The following is a 19,610-nucleotide window of genomic DNA, read 5'->3' on the forward strand; positions in this document are numbered from 1 at the left end:
TCCAGTCTTTTTGTGAACATTCCCAGGGATGATGACTCCCCCACCTCCCCAGGCAGGCCATTCCAATATTTTATCACTCTTTCTGTGAAAAACTTCCTCCTAGTATCCAACCTATATTTCCCCTGACACAGCTAGAGACTGTGTCCTCACGTTCTGACATTTGCTGCCTGGAGAAAGAGACCAACCCCCACCTGACTGCAACCACCTTTCAGGAGGTTGCAGAGAGGGATAAGGTCACCTCTGAGTCTCCTTTTCTCCAGGCTAAGCAACCCCAGCTCCCTCAGTTGTTCCTCACAGGATTTGTGTTCCAAGCCCCTCACCAGCCTTGTCGCTCTTCTCTCGAGCATCTCAACGTCCTTCCCAAACAGAGGGGCCAGAACTGGACACAGCACTCATGGTACGGCGCCACTACAGGGGAAGAATGCCAAGAACACCAGTGCCGAGTAGAGGGGAAGAATCACTGCCTTGCTCCTGCTGGACGCACCATTCCTGATCCAGGCCAGGAGCCATTGGCCTTCTTGGCCACCTGGGCACACTGCTGGCTCATGTCCAGCCAGCTGTCGACCAGTGCCCCCAGGTCCCTTTCTGCCTGGGCACTGTCCAGCCACACCGTCCCCAGCCTAGAGCTGTGCAGGGGGTTATTGTGGCCAAAATGCAGGATTTGGCGAGTGATTTTATTAAACTCCATCCCACTGGAATCTGCCCATCCATCCAACTGTTCAGGTCTCCCTGCAGAGCCCTTCTGCCTTCCAACAGATGGTAGAAGTAGGTAACTAAGCTTCCAGCTTAGTGTCATCTGCAAATTTACTAATGAAAGCCTCAATCCCCTCATCCATGTGGTCAATAAAAATATTGAACAGAGCTGGCCCAGCACAGAGCCCTGAGGGACAGCACTGGTGACTGTCCCCAGCTGGATGCAGCACCGCTCACCACCACTCTCTGGGCCGGCCATCCAGCCAGTTCTGAACCCAGCGCAGAGTGCTCCTGTCCCAGCCGTGGGCTGCAGCTTTTCCAGGAGTGTGCTGTGGGAGACAGTGTCAAAGGCCTTGCTGGAGTCCAAATAGACACATCCACAGCCTTTCCTGCATCCACCAGGAGGGTCACCTGGTCATAGAAGGAGACCAGCTTGGTCAAACACGACCTAGCCCTCCTAAACCCCTGCTGGCTGGGTCTGACACCCTGGCCATCCTGGAAGTGCTGTGTGATGGCATTCAGTGTGAACTGTTCCATGACCTTACCGGGTACTGAGGTCAGGCTGACTGGCCTGGAATTACCAGGAGCCTCCTTCCCACCCTTTTTCTGAATGGGCATCACACTGGGCAGCTTCCAGTCATCTGGGACCTCACCAGTGAGCCAGGGCTGCTGGTAAATGATGGAGAGTGGCTTGGCAAGCTCATCTGAGACCTCCCTCATCACCCTGGGGTGGATCCCATCTGGTCCCATGGATTTATGAACATCCAAGCAGCTCAGCAGTTCTCTGACTGCCTCCTTTTGGATAACAGTGGCCCACTCTGCTCCCTGACACCATCTACCAGCCCAGGTGGACAGTTGTCCTGAAGGCAAATCGTCTTCTCACTAAAAACTGAGGCAAAGAAGGCGTTAAGCACCTCTGCCTTCTCCTCATCTGCAGTTATTAAATTCCCTTCCACATCTAATAAAGAACAAAGATTGGTCTTGCCCTTCCTTTTACCATTGATATATTTCTAAAAGCATTTTTTATTACCCTTTACAAAAGCTGCCATTTTAAGTTCAAACTGAGGTTTGGCTTCCCTAATTTCATTCCTATATACCCTAGCAAGCCCCTTAAATACTTCCTGAGAGACCTGACCCTCCTTCCAAAGATGATACATCCTCTTTTTATTCCTAAGTTCCTTCAAAACCTCATTGCCCATCCAGGCTGGGCATTTGCTTCGTCGACTCATCTTTTGGCACACAGGAACAGTCTCCTTCTGTGCCCTCGAGATCTGTATTTTGAAGCTTGCCCACCTTTACTGAACTCCTTTGTTTTCAAGGGCTATTTCCCAAGGAACTCTCTGAATAAGTCTCCTAAATAGGCCAAAGTCTGCCCTCCAAAGTCCAATGTAAAAGTCTTATTAGTGTTCCACCTGACTTCACCATGAGAATTCTATAATTTCATGATCACTGTGCCCCAAGTGACCTCCAACCACCACATCTCCCACCAGCCCATCTCTATTTACAAACAACAGATCTAACATAGTCCCTCTCCTGGTGGGCTCACTCACCAGCTATGACAAAAAATTGTCCTCCACAAACTCTAAAAATTTCCTGGACTGCCTCTTTTCAGCTGTATTGAGTTCCCAGCAGATGTCCAGCAGGTAGAAGTCACCTAAAAGAGCAAGGGCTGATGATCCTGAAACATTCTCTAGCTGCTTGAAAAATAACCTGTCCACCTCTTCTTCCTGGCTGGGTGGACGATAACAGACTCCCAGTAGGATGTCAGCCTTGTTGGCCTTCCCCCTAAGTCTCACCCATAGTCATTCGACTCCATCATCATTAGTTTCAACACCCACAGCATCAAAAGCCTCCCTAATGTAAAGGGCCACCCCTCCACCTCTTCTCCCTTTCCTGTCTCTCCTGAAGAGCTTGCAGCCATCCAGTGCAGCGCTCCAGCCATGTGAGTCATCCCACCATGATTCTGTGATGGCAATTACATCATAGCTCTGGTGCTGCACCATGGCCTCCAGCTCTTCTTGTTTGTCACCCATGCTGTGTGCATTGGTGTACCTGCACCTCAGCTGGGCTGCTGATTTCACCCCTAACTCAGGCTTACCACCCACGAGCCTGCTTCCAGACAACCCAGCTGTACCCCCTTCCCCTTCAGACCTAGTTTAAAGCCCTGTCAACAAGTTCTGCCAGTTCATGAGCTAAAATTCTTCTGCCCTTCACAGAAAGATGGAGGCTGTCTGATCCAAGGAGGCCAGGTGCTGTAAAAGTTGCCCCATGATTAAAGAATCCAAAATTTTGACGATGACACCAACCCTTGAGCCACTCGTTGATAATGTGAGCTCTCCTATTGCTTTCACCGTTTTTCTCAGACTCCAGAGGGACTGAGGAAAAGACTGTGTGTGCCCCTGTCCTATTAACCACCTGACCCAATGCCCTAAAGTCCCTTTTAATTGGCCTGACACTCCTCTTCTCAATCTCATCACTGCCAGCCTGGGGTATCAGCAGTGGGCAATAATCAGAGGGCTGAATCAGCCCAGGCAGTGTGCCAGTGATATCCCGTACCCGGGCCCCAGGGAGGCAGCAGACCTCCCTGTGGGGTGGGTCTGGTCGACATATGGGGCCCTCTGTTCCCCTCAGGAGGGAGTCACCCACCACGATTACCCTTCTTTCCTTTTTGATGTTAGAGGTGCTGATCTGTCTCACAGATAAATCATAATTGGGAGGTTCACTGGGCAGATAATTTTCTTCTAAATCATCTGGCTGACTCTCCAGATCCAGGAGATCATACCGCATCTGAAGTGGCCCCTGGCTTGGGAGAGGGCTTTGGGAGGGATTTTTATTATTACCTCCTCGAGTAGGTACCCACTCCCACTCCCCTTCATCGGCCAGGTGTCCTTCTATAGCCTGACAGTGGGAGGTGTGGGAGACAGCGGGAACCAAGGAGAGAATTGCTGCACTGCCAGACCTCATGGAACCAAGGATCCATCGTTACACTGCAGGGCCCTGGGGCACCACGGTGCCATTGTGACACTGCAGGGCCCAAGGATCCAAGGGACTTTGTGACACCAAAGGGACATTGTGACACTGGGAGGCCTCATGGAATCATGGAGACCATTGGGACACTCTGGGGCCTCATGGAACCGTGGTGACACCAAGTTGGCTGGGGGTGTTGATCTGCTGGAAGGCAGGAGGGCTCTGCAGAGGGACCTGGACAGGCTGGATCCAGGAACCAAATCCAACAAGGTGAGGTTTAACAAGTCCATGTGCCAGGTCCTGCACTTTGGGCACAACAACCCCTGCAGCGCTACAGGCTGGGGACAGAGTGGCTGGACAGCAGCCAGGCAGAAAGGGACCTGCAGGGACTGATGGACAGCAGGCTGGACATGAGCCAGCCGTGTGCCCAGGTGGCCAAGAAGGCCAATGGCTCCTGGCCTGGATCAGGAATGGTGTGGCCAGCAGGACCAGGGCAGTGATTCTTCCCCTGTGCTGGGCACTGGTTGGGCAGCACCTCGAGTGCTGTGTCCAGTTCTGGGCCCCGCAATTTAGGAAGGACATGGAGGGGCTGGAGCGTGTCCAGAGAAAGGCAACAAGGCTGGTGAGGTGTCAGGAGCACAATTCCTGTGCGGAGCAGCTGAGGGAGCTCGGGTTGTATATCCTGGAGAAGAGGAGGCTCAGGGAAGACAAGGCGGTGTCACGGCACAGGTTGGACCTGATGATCTCCATGGTCTATTCCAACCTTGCTGATTCTGGGATTCTGTGAAAGCACCCTTGGAGCAGTTACAGGAGGAGCCCTGGGCCTCCTCTTCAGAAGCTGCAGCAGCCCAGGTCCCTCAGCTTCTCCTCACAGCCCCAAAGCCCATCTTGTCAGTCCTGCAGAGCCTCTGCAGCCCCTCCTCACTGCCCAGAACAGGCAGCCCCACAGCCAAACACAGCAGCCCAGATGTGCCCCCCTGGTCTGGGGTGCCTCTGGCAAGGGAGCAGCGCGAGGCACTGCAGGAGCCTGCAGACAATTCCTGCAGCACTTGTGGTATGATCCTGCTCCCCAAGGGCCGTTCCCATGGTGCCAAGTCAGGAACTGGAATGGGGAGTGGGGCCAGAGAGGAAAGGGCAAACAGGGATGGGCTGTGTGCAGGGGAGGGAACAGGGGTGGGCAGTGGGAATAAATTTGTAGGACGAAGAGTAAAGAAAGCAAAGGTGAAGCCAAGGAAATGCTCCGGGCAGTTTGGGGGTGGCTGCCAGGCAGCCCTGGCTCTGAGCAACAGCATCTGCAGTGGGACAGGAAACTCCCAGCTGATGGGAACAAACTTTCTGGCTGACTGCAGAGGCCAGGACAAAGCTGAGTGGTTTCCCTGGTGTTCCCCAGCCCTTCCTGGCCCCAGGGGCTGCTGGCATTTGTGCTCCCTCAGGTTCATGTCCCCACAGCAGCAGCATGGGGGTGCTCCCGCCTGCTGTGTGCAATGCAAACAGGGGCTCCTGAGCCGGCGCTGCCGTGGCTGTGCCTGCAAGGATGCGGCACCTGTGTGAGCTGGGGGAAAGGCCAGGGGTGCAGAGGGGGGATGTTGTTGGCAGCTCCATGAGGACGCTCTGGGACGCTGCCCTGGCCTGTCCAGCGCACTGGGGATGGATCAGCCCCTGCTCTGCTGCTCCTTTCCGTCTCCCCCAGGGCCCTTGCAGAGCACCAGCCATGCTGTTTGCCCCCAGCCTGCCCACGGCCAGCCTGGGGCTGCTCACGGGGGTTTTCTGTGCTGAGCATTGGCCTGGCCGTGTTCTTTAGAGAGCCTGGGCAAGGAGCCTGGAGCCCCCAGGCCCTGGCCTGAGGCGTCAGCGCTGCCCCAGCAGTGCCCATGGGCTGTCCCTGCTGCAGCCCCGGCACTGCCACCCCCAGGACTGTGCCCGGCCCCGAGAGCACTCAGGCCCTGCAGCAACACCAGGGCCACCAGGGCAGCGGGGCAGGGCCACGGGAGCAGCACTGGCAACACCAAGTGCTGCTGCTGCTGGGCACAGCTGCTGTGCCAGCACTGATCTGCCCCCAGCTCTGCACACAGACATTGCTGCTGCAGCTCCAGAGAAGGCAACAAAAGGGCATCTCTGCAGAAAACTGTGCTGGGAGATCCTTGAGTTCCTTTTAAGCCAACAACAGTGCAGGCCCTCATTGACACAGTCTGTAGCCACAGGTAAGGTGGAGAGAAACAAAAGGAGAAATGGCAAAACCAGTGACATTGCTTTGTGGTCAATATTAAAAAAGTAAGGCAAAGGGAAAAAAAAAAAAAAAAAAACACAACCAAATCAACAAGGAGTATCAAAGATGACTTTTATTACAAGTGATTTGCAGAAATCAGCCAGCAGTTTAATGTTCCTGAAAGCATCCAGTCATCAGTCTCCAAACTGCAGCCTTGAGCTCCTGGTTCCTCAGGCTGTAGATGAGGGGGTTCAGGGCTGGAGGCACCACTGAGTACAGAACTGACAGGGCCAGATCCAGGGATGGGGAGGACATGGAGGGGGGCTTCAGGTGAGCAAATGCTGCTGTGATGAGGAACAGGGAGACCACGGCCAGGTGAGGGAGGCAGGTGGAAAAGGCTTTGTGCCGTCCCTGCTCAGAGGGGATCCTCAGCACAGCCCTGAAGATCTGCACATAGGAGAAAACAATGAACACAAAACAACCAAATGCTAAGGAGGTAGTGACAACAGAAACTCCAAGTTTCCTGAGGTAGGATTTGGAGCAGGAGAGCTTGAGGATGTGTGGGATTTCACAGAAGAACTGGCCCAGGGCATTGCCATGGCACAGGGGCAGGGAAAATGCATTGGCTGTGTGCAGCAGAGCAGTGAGAAAGGCACTGGCCCAGGCAGCTGCTGCCATGTGGGCACAAGCTCTGCTGCCCAGGAGGGTCCCGTAGTGCAGGGGTTTGCAGATGGACACGTAGCGGTCGTAGCACATGATGGTCAGGAGGAAATACTCTGCTGAGATGAAGAACAGAAAGAAAAAGAGCTGTACAGCACATCCTGTGTAGGAGATGGTGGTGGTGTCCCAGAGGGAATTGTGCATGGCTTTGGGGACAGTGGTGCAGATGGAGCCCAGGTCGCTGAGGGCCAGGTTGAGCAGGAAGAAGAACATGGGCGTGTGCAGGTGGTGGCCGCAGGCTACGGCGCTGATGATGAGGCCGTTGCCCAGGAGGGCAGCCAGGGAGATGCCCAGGAAGAGGCAGAAGTGCAGGAGCTGCAGCTGCCGCGTGTCTGCCAGTGCCAGCAGGAGGAAGTGGCTGATGGAGCTGCTGTTGGACATTGGCTGTGGCTGCACATGGGGACCTGTTCATGGAGAAAGGACAGAGAAGAGTTAGAGGAGATACCTGTAACCAAAACCAAAGCCATTTCCCATACACTTTCCTCTGTAACACACATGGACACTCTTCTGTGTTTAAGAGTTTAGAGGTTTTCATTTTAAGCTACCCCCATGTCTCTCCTGGTATACTTGGATATCAGAAATACTCAACATTCCTGCCTCCCTCTGGTAGAACAGAGTTCCCTGAGGGAAGATTATGAGTGGAAACTGAGGGGAGATGGTCTGTCACTTCATTCTCTTTGGAGTATCTCCGGGCTTTCACTTTTTCAAATGAAGGATGTTCACAGTCTCATGTTTCTTTTAAAAACGCTATGGTGCTACTGAGACAGATCGATCCACCACAGCCCAGCTCCTCATTTGTAGCCAAGGACTCACGTTGCTCATTTCACCAACCCAGCAGCATTTTCAGTATCAGAACACCTCTGCCTTTCCCCATCAATCCAGCTTGGACGGAAATCTCAGGGAGACTTCCAAGTGTCCTTCTAATGGCACTGGATGCAGGGAGATGCAGCTCCTTCCCTGGCTGCAGTGACAGCATTGCCCAGAGCCGGGCACTGGGGACAGCTGTGTCACCCTGAGCCAGCTGTGCCCCCTCCCAGAGCCCCCAGTGCCGGGCAGCTGCTCCCAGCCCTGTGCTCTGCAGAGGGAACTGGGCCCAGGGCTGCAGAGCTGCCCCACGGCTCTGCTGCAGCTCTGCCTGCACAGGAGGGGCTGCACGCCTTGGAGCCCAGGCCCTGAGGGCAGAGGCTTGGCTGGGGGAACAGGAGGGAGGGGGCTTGTTCAGCGGGAGGGACTGCACTGGAGGGGATCCTCTGGACATCTCTAAACTCTCCCTGCCACAGCACTTCTGGTTTTGTTTTCTCTCCTTCCCTGATCTTCTCTCTGCTTCCTGGAGATTTTCCTCGTGCAGGTGTTTCCCTGTGCCTGAGCTCTCCCTGCCAGTACTCCCAGACCCCAAATCTCTGTGCACTCTCCTTGGGCTGACAGAACCCTGCCTGTTAGCAGGGCACTGGCTGGGGGCAGGTTCTGTTTGCAGCTTGGAGAAAGGACAGCTCAGACTGAGCCTGATGGCTCCAGCAGAGGTGATGCTGCTGCTGTCCATGGGCAGAGTGGCTGCAAGCACATTAGGGATCTACTGTGAACCTAATGATCACTAAAAGTAATAGTTTGGATGTCTCAGGTGCTTGTCAAAATTCATAATCAACCATTAATACTTATCACCCCTGCCCACCATTCTTCAATAGCACGAAACAATACAAAGTCTTTGGAAGTTTCCTCATTTTTATCAAAATCCTTGTTTTGGAACTATTCTGTGACTGATCAGAACCCTTCAGCATGTCAGAGATTCATGAGCATTTCACCTCCCCTGTGCCAGAAATACTCAGAGTTGTACTCACAGGGTCTGTGGGCATTGGGATGTTCCGGCTGTAGGAGATCACTCCAGGAGCTGCAGCTGCATTGTCCTGCAGCCAGAGGTTCCTGTGCCAAGGGCTGCCAGGGATTCTGCCCCAGGCACTTCTCAGCACCTTCCCAGCCCTGACTGATGGAAGCTCTCTGTGCCTCTGTGCTGTGCCTGGGCTGGCTGCAGGCAGTGCCCCAGCCCTGCTGGGCTGGGAGAAGAGCTGCTCATCCAGAGAAATGTGCTTTTGAAGCTCTCCTTGCTTACCAGGATCACCCTCTGTGCCAGGAGCCCGGCCCAGCTCAGCAGCACAGACACAGCACAAGGACTTTAATGACCCTCTGGGGCTTTGTGCTCAGGCCCTGAACATCAGGCCCTGAGAGGGAGCTGCAGAAACCTCTCCAGAACTCCAAGTCAGAATCCAACTCCAAAGTTTCTCTGACTTTTAATGGGTCCCACTGAGGGACACGACTGAGAAAGTGTCCCCAGACCCCAGGCAGAGCAGAGAACTGGAGGCACCGATATCAGGTGGGGACAAAGAGAAGCCAAGTCCTGGTGCCCAGGGGCACAGCAGGGTCTGTGCCACCAAGGGCTGTCAGGAGACACCTTGTCCTGAGGCACTGGGGCCTCCTGGCACAGCCCCAGCCAGGCTGGGCACTGTCAGCCCCTTGTCCTGCCCTCAGCATCCCCCCCTAGCCCACATCCCAGTGGCCTCAAGGATCTGCTGGAAGGAGTCCCTGGGGAGCCTTGCTCAGGAATGGCCCTGGGGGCTCCTTCATGCTCCCAGGGACTGCAGGTTTTTCAAAGCACTTCGGCTTTTGCCTTGGAGTCTCTGAGAGCTTTGTGCAGTGATGGCCTCCAATTATCTGCTGTAATTAGTCCCTGGAGAGGCTTTGTCAGGAACAACACTCAGTGGGGCTCATTAATGCTTCAAGGTACTTCAGTTCTTTTAAGGTACTTGCTGTTTCTCTTTTGATACAGATTCTGTGAGAAAGATTGAGCAGTCACAGCCTGAAATTATCTGTTTTAATGAGTCCCTTGAGAGCTTTGCACTGACAATCAGTGGGGATCATTGATGCTTTGAGATACTCAAGGAGTTTAAGGTACTTTGGTTTGTCATTTTCACTCTGACTCTCTGAGAAGTTTCTGTGACATCCTGTCCTCCAATTCTCTCCTCCAAGGAGTCCATGAGGAGCCTATGTTGGGGATGGACCTCAGTGGCGCCCATTAATGGCTCAAGAAACTTCGGGTTTTTCCTCTGACTTTGACTCCTGGACATGTTTGTGCTATCTCATCTCGGGCCCTGAGGTTCCAGGGCTCAGCTCCAAATGCACCACGGGGCTCATTAGGATGAAGCAAGTCCTGAGAAGCGATGGCGGTGCGTTGATTTTCCTTTGCTCTAATGCAGTTCATTAAGAAGTTTTCCTTTTGCAGTTATGGAGAAATATTTTAAAGAGCTACTAATAATATGTATTCCTATTTAAAGAGTGTCTTTATTACTGTTCTCTTTAGAGAAGAGCTGATTGCAGCATTCTGTGATTGATATTGATGTAGGGCCACTCCTAAGGAGGTCCGGCCAGGTCAGAGAAGTTTTACCTTGAGGTCTGACCCAGTGTGGACAACCTTGCCCCACATTCCCCAACCCCATGTGAGAAACAATTTTCACTTTCAAAAATTTAACTGGTTTATTAAGACCTTGTCAAAATTTAACAGAAGAGTGAATAAAGAATAAATGCAGTTTCCGGAGCAAAGGATTCAATCACCATGTGCTCATCTACAAAATGGATGTTCTGTCTTTTATACCTCCAGCCCCTCCCAAAGTCTTGTCAATCCGCTCCTCCTTCGCTGTCCAGTGGTGGAGATCACTTTCTTACAGCTTGATTGGAGCTCAGGCGCTGCCATAGCAACAAGCCGACCCTCCCAAATGCCCTGACTACTGAGGGCATCCCATGATAACAATGCAAGGGGGAAGGGAAAGACAACTATACACCTACACAACTTCTCTTAACATATACTTAATATTCACCCCTTAATTGTGAGAGTCAACCATAGGATTACTCATCTATAACAAACCCCCCTTTTCTTTTTCTATATGTCATTATGCTTGAACAATTAAGTAAGACATTTTTTTATTGAAAGAGTCATACTAGCATCTGTTGATGTGGGCAAGGACAGTGGGAACAGGAGAAAAATCTCAGGTTTTCCTTAGACACACTTATTTGGAATGGACAAAAGGGCCTAACAGAGGTCCAGGATGGCTTTGACTCCCATCTATCATGCCTATGTGGTTGTTACCCATAGTCAGTGTGTCTTAGGGGTCCAGAGGCCAGCTCGGTCTCGCCCTCCAGTCCCTGTTGTATTCAAAGACAGTTGGGGAATGACAGTGGTCCAATATGGCCTTTTGTCCCTACCTTACCATGCCTACGGGGTTGCTACCCACAGCAGGGCTATGCCATCTTCTTGGAAGTGAACAAAGGGGTCTTGCCCTCCTTCCTTTGTCTTATTTTCTTAAAGAAGCTGTCCCATTACCTTTTACAGTCCCTTGTGTACTTCCCCTCAACAGATGCTTGCAATTCTCACCCATTAAAACAGGAAGACAGTTCTCAAACTGGTTGGTGGAAGCTTGACTTTAGGCGTCTTGGTGTTTTTCTGGTTGTCTTTCAGTCTCTGCTTGAGATTCAATCTTGTTTCACCTGGTCTGGATGTTATATGTCGTCCATTCTTTGTGTTTTTCCTGCTGGGCCTTTAACTCTGTTGGCATGAGTCCATCTGTGGGCATGAGTCCATCCCCACTCTGCAGTTCACACGGCTGATTCAGTGGTGAGCAGTTCCTGAAAGGGACCTTCCCATTGAGGAGTTAAAGACTGATCTCTCCATGACTTGATCATCACCCAGTCCCCAGGATTAATATTATGGATTCTGAAATCCAGGGTGGTAGTTTGAGGAATTGCCCCTCTATGTCTTAGCCCTTCTAAGGTTTCTGCTATAGACATAACATATTTCTTGGCATTGGCTTCCCCTTCCTCATAGGTGGCAACCCTCTGGGGTGAGGTCAAAAAGGGTAAGTCAAACGTCATTTCATAGGTGAGACCCCCAGATCTGACTGGGGTTGAGTTCTAAGTCTTAATAAGGACAAAGGGAGACATTTCATCCATTACATTTGGGTTTCAATCATTAGCTTATCTAGAGCTCTTTTAAGAGTTTGATTCATCCTCTCAATGTGACTAGAACTCTGTGGATGCCATGGAGTGTGTAATTCCCATTTACTCCCAGGGTTTGAACAACTTTTTGCAGTATTTTAGAGGTGAAATGAGCTCCTTGGTGTCACGATCTGCTTGTGCGGGGTGTCGTGATGGTTCTTTTCACTGATCCGCAAAGTGCAAAAAGGCAAACAACAAGGGACTATCAGTTAATCACAATAAATGCACCTTTATTAGGGGCCAAAGCAGTAAATGCAATAGTGGGGATCAGAAAGGAGATAAAAGGATAGAGAGAGAGAGAGAGAGAAAAGAGGGGGATGGGAATAGCTACCAACACAGGCGAGATCCTCACTGGTCCGGACGATGGGGATCCGTCTGGTCGTGTTGGGGAAGTCTTCAAAGTTCTGGTCAACTCAGGGGTCCAGTTATACTCCACGGAGGAAAAAAGGGGGGAACATGCAGGACAATGAAAGTCCGTTGCAATTGCTGCAGGAAAACAAGTGAGTCCACTGAAACCACCAAAGCAGGAAAACACAATGAAGAATAAGTCCATTGGAATTACTGAAGAAGAACAGGTCATGTCATTAGTGGTTTCCCCACTCCCTGTGGTAGGGGTCTCAGTCTCAGTCCTTGGGAGGAGGGTTTTCAATCTCCGTCCGACTGTCACAGTGGTAATGGGGCAGATGAGAGGTCTTCAGTGAGAGACCACTAGGGTCACCCCAAAAGTTCATTTGGCTTCAGGAGGAGAGTGGGCAAATATGCAGTAGGCCGTTCCTTCCTGTGATCATGCCAGGTCCTTGCCAAGTCCTTGCCAGGCCTGGTTTGGAACAGCTAACGTAACAGTGCAGCAACCGCACCTGCACTGCTGCTCTCTCCAAGCCGTTACTACATTGGGGGAAGGGGTTTCTCCTCGTGGCAATTGGTGGGCAAAAGTGGGGGCTTCAGACGGCCTCTTACACTTGGTCTGAATCAATCCTGTTCACCATCCCATATTGGGGAATGATTGATTCTGGAAGTGTTTTACTCACAACATTGGCTCTCCACTTCCCTTTGTTATCTTTCTTGGCTCCTGTTTTGAAGAATTCTTTCTCTTCTGTCTCACTGAATACGGGGACTTCTTCCATTTCTCTCATGGGGGTTAATGCTATCATTAGTTTTTCTGTCCCTGATTCGGCTGAATTCTTAGCATCTAAATCTGTAAATGGTTCCCTGGTGCTTCTTGAGTCACTCCTTTTTTATGTCCTTTAACATATACTGCTGCCACTTCTTCTGGTAATTGTAAGGTTTCTAACACTTCTAAAAGAAGTTTTTAGTTCCTTTCCCCTTGAATTTAATAGCTCACTCTTTTCCCAAATTTTTCCAAAGGTATGCAGTACTCCAAAAGCATATTTTGAGTCTGTATATATTGTTTCTCTTTTCTGTGTGAATATTTCCAGAGCTCACTTTAGGGCATACAACGCACATGCTTGGGCTGACCAGTTGGAAGGTGACTTTCCTTTTTCTAGGGCCACTAACTCTTCATCTGCTATAGCCTACCCCAATACCCTGTGCCCTGGATTACCCGTGAAAATCCATCGATGTACAATCGTTTCCCACCTTGGAGTGGTTGATCTGTTAGGTCCTCTCTTACTTTAGTTTGATAGTTTATAACCTCTAGGCAATTATGTATTAATTCCTCACCTGGTTTTCATCTAAAACTGGGCAGGGTTGAGTTGGCTACTCACGACTAGCTCTAAACCATTATCTATTAAGATGGCTTCTTATTTTAGTACTTGGGAATCAGTGAGCCATTTCTCAGCCTTTTAGCTGAGGATACTCCTTACTGAGTGTGGGGTATATATTTTCAGTTTTCCCCCAAAGGTTAATTTTTTGCTTTCTTCTACAAGTGAGGCGCTCGCTGCCACCGCCTGAATACAGGTTGGCCACCCCCAGCTGACAGGGTCTTGCGGTTTTGATAAATAGGCCACTGGTTTCCTGGATCCTCCCCAGTCCTGGGCTAACCCTCCATGTGCTGCCCCTTTTTCTATATCCACAAACAGATAGAAGGGTTTGTCTAAGGCAGGAAGACTCAGTGCTGCTGCACTGACTAATGTTTGCTTTAAAGCTTCAAAATTTGCTTCTTGTCTTCTTCCCACCTAATCTCTTCACGTCAGGATGCCGGCCAAGAGAGGTCCTGGAAGCTGAGGCAGCTGATTTTAAGCTTGTGCAGGTGCCTACAGGCCAAGGCCAACGGTGTTCCCTCAGGATACAGCAGTCCTGAGGGGTCTCCCTCATTCAAAGAAATCGGCAGACAAATGCATTGTCAGCCAAAAGCCCTTTTATTGACCTGGCAGGAGGGCAGGGGTCTGCACCCCACTAAAGTGTTTCTCTGCCACATATAAATTTCAGTGGGTTGATGTAGGAGTTTATTGGGGTTTCCCAATATTCCGACAGAGACCTGCCCGGGCTTGCCTTGCTGCTGAGTCCAATGGCGGCAGCTGGGATGTTTCCTCCCCAGTGACACCCTTGGGTTACTCAGAGGCTGCGAGCGATATTCCTCAGTGGAGAGGCTTCAGGCGATGGTGAAGAAAGGAGGCACTTCTGCTAGAGCTTGATCCAGAGTCTTTATTTCAGCTACAGAGTTGTGGACCTGGTGGCAGCTCCAACAGAAGGGCCGGCCACGTGGCTGGATTGTCCTTTTAACCCGGGGGTAAGGGGAGGGGCAGGGACAGGTAGCCACCAAGCAGGTGAGGGGGAGGGGTGCCAGGGGAGAAGGGGCACTTAGGTCTACCAATAGCCACAGGGGGCAGGGGGTATCTTTCAAATCTGCCAATCACTCGACCCCCTGGACCCCCTGTCTCACAGCCAGGGCTCATGGGTGTTGGGGCGGGGGGAGAGGGTTACCTTTGGGAGGGAGGAGACACACCGCAACAGGATCAGACAGCCCCACGCCAGGCAGCGTTTTCTCCTCTGAGAGCTCCTCCAAGCTGAGCGAGCTGGTGAAGCCTGCAGAGCAAATGAGACCCGGGAGTGAGGGAAAGGCTGGCTGGGAAGGAGTCAGATAAACCCGTGTGGGCATTTCCCTTTCCAAGGGGCTCCTGGGCAGACAAAGGGGACAAGAAGGAGGCCCCACCTCATGACATTCCCTTTTTTCCTTCAGGAGCTCTATTGCAGTCACTGCATACAAGAGTTGACTTGATCCCCTTGATGCCAGGGAGCACCAAGAGCTTGAACCTCGCTGGAGTCCAGCCCTGCCTGCCTATCACTGAGCAGAGGGAAAAGATGAAAAACCTGGGCGAGGCTTGAGCCAAATTGGCATTTTGCCACTTGTGATTTCCTCCCAGCTTTTGCAGCAGGGTGACAACCCCATGGCTGCAAACCACTCCCTTTTGCAAGGCAGATGTGGACCTCGCTGGTAGCTCAGGGCTCTTGAAGGGGCTGCTGCAGTTGGCAACAGGAGCTGTTGTTGAACTTTTAACATTGCTTAACCCCCCCTGCCAAATGCCACCAAGTGGCTGAGGAAGGACACAAAAAGATTAGCCTGGAGGAAGGGAGGCCAAAACCTTGGAAAAGGATGAAAGAAATGCTGTGATCGTGATGATGACAAAAAAAAAACAATTTATTTTTGACAGCAAACGAGCACCCGCCGCCCTCCAGCCCTCCCAGACTGGCAGGCCGAGCGGAGCCGTTTCCATGGCATGAGGTGCTGGCAGCCTGTGGAGAGAAACCAGAGAGCCACGGTCAGTCACAGAAGGCTCCTGTCCCCCTGTCCCACCATGGCCTGGGCCCGGGCCAGGCTGCTGGCTGTGCTCAGAGCCCAAACCTCCCGAGCCATTCTCTGTTTCGAGAGAAGGGCAGCGTGGCAGGCCACGTTCCACCTCCTCTGCTTAAGCACAGCACAGCAGCCTCCTCAGCAGCTGCAAGGGCGGGATGCCCGTGTGCCTGCTGCCCTCTGCCCGAAGCCCTTCTGCCAGCCCAGCTGTGGAGCCGGGTGCCCACCTCTGGAGACCTGCTGCCAGGAGAGGAGCTGATCCCGCACGAGGTCCTCGTCCTTCTTGAAGGGGATGTCCCCGCAGACCGTGGCCCCAGGGGTAGCGCTGGCACTGGAGGTGCTCCACGGACAGTGCAGGCGCTTCCCCGTCCGGTCCGGGCACCAGGTGTAATCTTCCTGGGAAAACAAAGAACAATTGCATGAAATCAATTCTAAACAAGACCTGGAAACAAGAAGAAGCTACAAAGCCTGTCACCGTTTCACGGGCCTGAGGAGGGTCTGAGCACTCCATGCGAGAATTAAACCTGTCCATGGGTGGGAAAAAACCCCACCTTTCCCGCCCGTAAACGCACCCCTTCCTCAAGGGCCTAAAAAGCAGATCAGCTGGGGCATGGCTTCAGAACCCGTCCCCCTCTGCTGCCCCCATCCACATGGATGGATGCTTTGTCAGGCTGGCTGCCCCCACCCCAGCCCATGCCAGGCTGGCTGGCAGAAGCTGTCAGCAAGGCCAGGAGCCGGCTCCCCTTCCACAACACCCGTCCCCTGTCCCACCAAAAAGCAGCTTGGCGGCCGGGGGAAAAATTAATATTCCCCAGGGCCGCCAAGCGGGGAACCTACAGCGCGTGGCCAGCCCGAGCCCTGCCATGCCTGGAAGCACGAGCATCCCCCCGCCCCTGCGCCGGCTGGGGACTCATCTTGATTTCATCGGGGCGCAGAGCGTGTCCTCCAGGAAGGGGCCGCAGCCAAAGCCACTCGGCTTTGCCCCGCCAGCGGCCAGCTCGAGGATGGTGTTCCCAGCTCCATGTGGTGCTCCAGAAGAACACGCCAGCTGTGCCTCGGCTTGCGGGCTCATCTCGATGCCATTGAGCTGCAGGGGGATGTTTCCCCTGTTCCAGTCCGTGGCACCTTCACTGCACTGCCACCACTTCTCCAATGGGACGGGGAGCACTGAGACGCTCCCTCCACAACTCGCTGGGGACCAGCGGAAGCATCTCCTTGGCTGCGCTCTCTCCTCCGGGCCGCGGCCACAGGGAAACGCTCCGGGGTTTTCTTGGAGTGCCACGAGACATGTGCAGCGGGTACTTGCTGGGCTCCTGGATCCTACTGAGCAGAGGGATGGATCTCTGCTGTCTCCTGGGCCAGGCAGGGCTCCTGCAGCCAAGAATGCTCAAAAAGGTCTTCCAGTGATGGCCTGTCTGCGGGTTCCATGGATAAACACCACCTGATGAGGTGCTGGCACTCTGCAGAGAAACCAGAAACCGCCACTCAGTGGGACAAGGCTCCTGTCCGTGCTCTCCCACATTCCACGGTGCCCAGGCCACGCTAGGAGTGCTCGGAGCTGCAGCCAAAAGCTTCCCATTGATCCTCCCTTCCGGAGGAGAGCAGCCCAGAGGCACACGTGCCACCTCCTCCAGCTAACCCAGGAGATCAACCTCCTCACTAGCTGCTGGAGCGGGACGCTTCTGTGCCAGCTGCCCCCTCCCAACCCCGCTCTTCCTCCCGAGCCTTGAAGGCGCATCCTCACCTTGAGACACCCGGGGTGGGAAGAAGAGCTGGCCCTGGACGATGTCCCTGTTTGTATGGAAAGGAAGGTCCCCGCAGACCAGGTCATAAAGCAGGATGCCCAGGGACCAGATGGTGGCTGGCTGGCCATGGTAGCAGCCAAAGAGGATCCACTCCGGTGGGCAGTACTCCGGCGTTCCTATGGGACACGGGCACAGCTCATCAGGCCCATGCTGCTCCCTCCCTCCCTCCCTCCCAGCCAGCTCCCGTTCCACAACAGCCAGCTCCTGCCCCGCCGAAAAGCAACTTGGCTGCAGCCAGCTGAAGAAGGATTCCCCCTCCCTCCCTGCCTCCCTCTTCCCCCTCTGCCAGCAAAGGGGGGAACCTCTGCTGCCTGGCTGGGCCCCGGCTTTGGGCTCACCTGACATCCGGGTGTAGAACGTGTCCTGGAGGATCGTGCCGCAGCCGAAGTCGATGAGCTTGGCCTCGCCCGTGGCCAGGTCAACGAGGACGTTCTCGGCCTTGATGTCGCGGTGCAGGACGCCGCGGCTGGTGCAGTGCCGCACGGCCTCCAGCACCTGGCGGAACAGCCCCCGCGCCACGGGCTCCGTCAGGAACCCCTGCTTGGCCAGGAAGTCCCAGAGGTCCTGACAGCGCTGCGGACGCTCCATGACCAGCGCGAAGCCGTCGGGCAGCTCGAACCAGTCCAGGAGCCGCACGATGCCGCGGAAGCCAGGGCACGACACCATCCACAGCAGCGCCAGCTCCATGGGCACAAGGGCGCCGTTGTGCTGCGGGGGGACCGCGATGCCCTCAGCGGGGCCGATGCTGCGCCGCGCCTTGGGCACCCCCTGCCCGGCCCCAGCGCCGCTGGCCATTGCCCGGCCCGGGACGCTGCGCGGCCCCCGCTCACTCCCCGCTCGCTGCCCTCGCAGCGTTCCGGCTGCCACCCTGCCGGGCCTCGCCCTAGCCCCGCCCGGCACGCCCCGCCGGCTTCTCCCGCTGGCCCCGCTCACTCACCAGCCGCGCCCACTCCGAGATGCGATCCCGGCGCACTCGCTTGATGGCCACCTGCAAGCCAAGGCGAGCGCCGGGCTGAGCTCCCCGCCCGCCGCTCGCCGCCCGCCGCCCCCTCCGCTCCGGCCCCGTCTCTTACCGGGGCGCCGTCGGCGAGCCGGGTCCCGGAGTAAACGCTGCCGCAGCCGCCGCTCCCCAGCAGCGGGCCCTCCCGGTAGAGCTGCTCCAGGGGAGGCTTCTCCGCCCGTGCGGGCGGCACCGCGCTCCCGCTCTTCTGCCCCGGGAACCCGACCGCCCGGCGCGCTGCTGCTTGCCGAGCCGCCCCGGGCTGCGGCGGCTCGGGGCCGGCGGCCGAGCCGAGCAGCGGCGGAGCTCGGAGCGGGGAAGCTGCTGGCGACGCTGTCGGGGCCGGGGCGGGCGCGGGGCGGCAGCGGGGCGGCTGCGGGCGGAACCGCGGGAGGGGCTTGGTTCGAGGCCGGGGCCTCGGCCGGGGCCGGCCCAGAGCCCGCGCCAGGCGGAGCCAAAAGACCGCGCTGCTCCGCCAGCACCAGAGCAAGAGGCACTTCCAGAAGTGCCACAGCCAGTTCGGAGAGAGCCCGGCCGAGGCGGCTCCACGGCGGGACGGGCAGGGGCGGGCACGGGGCGGCCCCGCCGAGCGGCGCCTTGCGGGACGCGGCATGAGCCGGGCTGGGAGAGGCAGAACACGGACGGGACGGGACGGGAATAGAGTGAGTGTGAGAGGGAGAAGGGGATGGGGAGCGAGTGGAAAGTCGAGCGGAAAACCGATCGAGAGAAGCGCTGCTGCTGCTGCTGCTGCTGCTGCTGCTGCTGCTGCTGCTGCTGCTGCTGCGGAACCGCCGGAGCTCGCGAACGTTCCTCCGTTGCCTCCGCGAACCCAACGGAGGAGCTGCCGCGCGCCCCGAGGAACGAAAGAGAGAAACTAACAAATAAAACCCCAAAGTAATTCCTATTAGAGAAGTAACCAAATCAAACAATGTGGCAATAAAGAAGCGTGTTGGCTTGTGGCTTCTTTCTTCTTTGGCTGAGACGAAGCATTTCATGGGGAAGAATTGCCTCTTCAGACACTTTTGTGAGAGTGGACAGGAGTGGAGCATTTAATTTTCGAGTAGAAAAGGGAAATCGTATCAGTAATGTCATCTCTTTTCATCCTCTGTTGAGACAGTTGCAGGCTGCCAAAAGACATGGTCTGCAATGTGGAGCTTGGGGCCAAGATCCTTTTTCTGCCAGAGGATGAGGAGGGGAAGTATCCCAGAATCATGGAGTCGTGGCATGGTTTGGTTTGGAAAGGATCTGAAAAATCACACGGCTGCAACCCCCCTGCTGTGGCTGGGGACCCCTTGCACTAGCCCGGCTTGTCTAGAGCTCCATGCAGCCTGGCCTTGAACACTGTCAGGGACGGGACAGCCACACCTGCTCTGGGCAACCTGTTCCAGGAGAGAATTTTTTCTGAATTCCTTACCTAAACCGACTCTCTTT

General features: G+C 54.5%; 2 protein-coding genes and 1 long non-coding RNA gene across 3 annotated transcripts in view; all 3 read right to left on the reverse strand.

The window, feature by feature from the left end:
* LOC137466879 (uncharacterized) overlaps positions 1-19,610 on the reverse strand; it is a 285,911-nt gene that overhangs the window by 231,640 nt on the left and 34,661 nt on the right. The gene's annotated exons all lie outside the window — the stretch shown is intronic.
* Positions 15,204-15,674, reverse strand: LOC137466870 (uncharacterized). Its single transcript, XR_010995317.1, has 2 exons — positions 15,602-15,674; positions 15,204-15,316 (listed from the first exon to the last, which is right to left on the reverse strand). It is a non-coding gene; the product is annotated as an uncharacterized lncRNA (long non-coding RNA).
* Positions 16,502-18,925, reverse strand: LOC137466876 (serine/threonine-protein kinase pim-1-like). The gene is given in 6 exon segments (XM_068178502.1): positions 16,502-16,705; positions 16,707-16,834; positions 17,119-17,295; positions 17,518-17,887; positions 18,117-18,167; positions 18,253-18,925. Coding segments are annotated over 6 exon segments (1,470 nt in total). The 5' UTR covers positions 18,793-18,925.

The sequence above is a fragment of the Anomalospiza imberbis genome, unplaced genomic scaffold (assembly GCF_031753505.1).
Source record: "Anomalospiza imberbis isolate Cuckoo-Finch-1a 21T00152 unplaced genomic scaffold, ASM3175350v1 scaffold_46, whole genome shotgun sequence".
NCBI classification, from domain to species: domain Eukaryota; kingdom Metazoa; phylum Chordata; class Aves; order Passeriformes; family Viduidae; genus Anomalospiza; species Anomalospiza imberbis.